This window comes from Lathyrus oleraceus, chromosome 6, assembly GCF_024323335.1.
Source record: "Lathyrus oleraceus cultivar Zhongwan6 chromosome 6, CAAS_Psat_ZW6_1.0, whole genome shotgun sequence".
In the NCBI taxonomy this organism is placed as follows: Eukaryota; Viridiplantae; Streptophyta; class Magnoliopsida; order Fabales; family Fabaceae; genus Lathyrus; species Lathyrus oleraceus.
Genome location: NC_066584.1, coordinates 418,862,824 through 418,866,431, shown reverse-complemented (window position 1 = coordinate 418,866,431; position 3,608 = coordinate 418,862,824). Strand labels below are relative to the sequence as shown.

The window sequence follows — 3,608 nt, the reverse complement described above, 5'->3', positions numbered from 1 at the left end:
CAACAATACAGGGCGCTTTTTAGAAAGCGCCCTCTAAGGTTACCCTTAGAGGGCGCTTTTAAAAAAGCGCTCTGTAAGTCCATGTGCATTTCCAATTTATAAAGCGCTTTTGGAAAGCCTTAGAGAGCGCTTTCATAAGCGCCCTCTTAGGCCCCCTATAGAGGGCGCTTTTTTTCCACAAGCGCCCTCTAAGGTCCCCTTTAGTAAACATTAAAATTATAACATACTGCGCATTTTGTTATTTCACTCTCTGTTATTTTCGTTCTTTTTCACGTTAGGGTTCTCACTGCTACGATTTTCGCTACTTCTAAGACGTTCTCCTTCCACCTCTGTTAGATCTACGACGTTTCCTCCTTCTATTAATTTGTTGTTAGCTGTTCGATTTTGACACCATAGGTATTTTTCTAATCTTCATATTACTTGGTTTCTCTTCTGACGTTCGCTATTGTTCATTTTCTAATCTTCAAATTCCTCTTGAGAAGAAATTTGGTTTTGGTAAGGTTCTGGTTATTGGCGTCTGGTTTCTTCTATGTGCCAATTTTGAATATGATAACTGTTTTACTTGCTTTTTTTAGTTCGAATTGGATTGGTGTATGTGATATCGGGTTTGGGAGGAAATTTGCTATGTGTTTTATTCCTCCATTCAATCATCTACGTTGGTGCATCTGGTGCAATATTCGGCTTACTAGGAGTGATGCTATCAGAGCTTTTAACAAATTGGAAAATGCATACTCATAAGGTAAATAAATAGGTTTATAAGTTATTAAGCTCAATGATGGTGTCTAATAGATATATTTTTGTTATTGTTTTGCAGTTTGATGAGATGTTGATTCTTGTTGTGATCATTGTTTTGGACTTAGCTCTTGGAACTTTTCCATTTGGAAGTAATTTTAGTAACATTGGAGGGTTTACATCAGGATTTCTTCTTGGATTTGTCATTTTGACTCGCCGTCAGCATCATTGGCTTAATCTAAACAAGTCTAATACTTCCCAGAAGCAAGAATCTTATCAATATGCGCTTCGGATTATCTCTTTTGTGCTACTTAGTGTTGGGTAGTGTCTCTCTCCTTTTTTTGTTGTTGTTGCTGTTAGGTGAATTACATTGTTATGTACTAGTGTCTCCAATGTGAAAGTGGTTGTTTACAGATTGGTCGGCGGCGGCGTCTTGTTCTTTAAAGGGGTGGACTTGAATGATTACTGCTCTTGGTGCCATTATATAACCTGTGCCCCTCCGAGCTGTAAACCAGGCTACATTTCTTGTGAGGTGAGTGATGCTGCTATGCTACTTCCTTATGTATTTGCTTGATCTATGCAGCTTCTATGAAGCACCGACATAAAAGTGATTACAACTGATATAACTAATCTTTAGTTCTGTTGACACATATTAAAAGAACCAGTTTCGATTCTGCATATATGGTTAATTTATTTGCCAAACAAATTTTCTTATGATGATTTAATGCTTGAAAAGTTCAACAATGAAACTTGAAATGTTACTGATGCTAACATTTTTGTGATGTAATGCTGCAGGATTACCAGATCGGAAACAAACTTAACGTGACATGTTTGAACAATGGAATAAGTGGCATTTTTTCTCTGTCAAACCGTAACCCTGACGAGCAGGCTGAAGAACTCTGTTATCGCCTTTGCGGTAAATAACCAGACACAGAAATACAACATCTCTTAGGGAGATTTCATTCAATAAACTTATGTATATGATTTGTTCTTACTGCTGCTGCTGACAATAAGAATGAGTCACTGTGGTTGTTGCCATAGTTGTTATCTCGTTATATATATTTCTCCTTGCTATGAAATTACTGCAGGATGTATATTTATAAGTTTGTCTGAAGGAATATTATATCAAATGATTCATATATTAGAAATGATCATAATGAGGGTATTTGGATCAATCCAACCGTCCGTGTTGTTAAGAGACATGTAGAACATATTCCAACCAAGAAAAGAAAGAGAACTTAGTGAAAAAGGTACAGGTCAAATGATTTTAATTGTTTTCTTTATTACAGGTAAAATGGCTTTTATTACAGCAAATCGAGTCAGTTGCATCAAAAAAAAAGGTATAAACACAATTATATGATATTTATGCATAGAAAATGTTAATTCTTGATCTTATACTTCACCTAACTAATTTTATGATATTTTAGGTTCATGCTATTGATATTGAACAAAAAGAGGTTGTTGCTAAGAAGACTGCGGCTAGCAAAAAAAACATACATCTCAGAGATGCTTTTGCTACTTAGTTTTATTTCTTTTTAAGTTATGAATTGGTTGTATATTTAGAATCTTTAGAAGTTAAACGATTATATATCAGTGGATTGTTGTATATGTATGGATTGTTGTATATAAGGCTTGTTGAATGTAATGTGTGAAAAAGGGCTTCAAATTATACAGTTTTAGGTGTACTGCTTCAATATACAGGTTGTCTAAAATAAATAAAAAAATATAGCGCTTTTTAAAAAAAATAATTAAATAACCACCCACTTTAGAGGGCGCTTTCCAGTAAAAGCGCCCTCTAAACCCTTAAAAGTTTCCACTTTAGAGGGCGCTTTCTTTAAAAAGCGCCCTCTAAAGTGGCCCTTAAAGGGCTTAAAGAGCCACTTTAGAGAGCACTTTCACCAGGAAAAAAAGCGCTGTCTTTACCTATGCCAGCGCCAGATTAGAGGGCGCTTTAAAGCGCTGTTATAGGCCAAAAAAAGCGCCCTCTTTTCCCTTATTTGGCGTAGTGTCTGAAGATCAACCTTTCAGAATCCAAAGATATTGTCTCTGGAGAAAAAGACTCAGAAGGCAAAGCCAAAGAATCTGAAGAAACAACTCAACCAGAAGAAATCATTGATCCAACTCATCATAAGAAAAGTAGATCAATAACTTCTCATTTCAAAGAACTGATTCTGGGAGACAAGAATGCTCCAGTCAGAACTAGAACTTCATTCAGACCTTCTGAAGAGACTCTTCTAGGTTTGGTGTCTCTAATAGAACCCACATCCATTGATGAAGCTCTCCTGGATAACGAATGAATTATGTCCATACAAGATGAACTTAATCAATTCACCAAAAATGACGCTTGGGATCTTGTTCAGAAACCAAAAGGATTCCATGTTATTGGAACTAGATGGGTTTTCAAAAACAAGTTGAATGAGAAAGGCGGAGTGGTCATAAACAAAGCTCGACTGGTAGCACAAGGTTATATTCAACAAGAAGGTATAGACTATACAAAAACCTTTGCTCCAGTTTCCATGTCAAAGTTTATTCGTCTTTTAATTTCTTTTGCAGTCAATCATAACATCATACTTTATAAGATGGATGTTTAGAGTGCATTCCTGAATGGTTATATTTCTGAAGAAGTTTATGTTCATCAACCTCATGGTTTTAAAAGCTCTCAAAATCCTGATTTTGTTTTTAAACTGAAAAAGTCTTTGTATGGTTTAAAGCAAACTCCAAGAGCTTGGTATGATAGACTAAGCAACTTTTTGTTGAAAAATGATTTTACCAGAGGGAAAGTAGCACAACTCTCTTTTGCAAAACCTTCAAGAATGACATTTTGATTATGCAAATATATGTTGATGATATTATTTTTGGTTCTGCTAATGCGTCGT

At 35.5% G+C, this 3,608-nt stretch overlaps 1 protein-coding gene across 1 annotated transcript; it reads left to right on the top strand.

Moving 5' to 3' along the window:
- The first annotated feature begins 472 nt into the window (after positions 1-472).
- On the top strand, positions 473-1,828 carry LOC127097080 (RHOMBOID-like protein 1). Its single transcript, XM_051035591.1, has 5 exons — positions 473-495; positions 576-739; positions 815-1,053; positions 1,147-1,264; positions 1,528-1,828. The coding sequence occupies exons 2-5, from the start codon at positions 695-697 to the stop codon at positions 1,654-1,656; spliced, it is 531 nt and encodes a 176-aa protein (XP_050891548.1). The 5' UTR covers positions 473-495; positions 576-694; the 3' UTR covers positions 1,657-1,828.
- Positions 1,829-3,608: the final 1,780 nt, after the last annotated feature.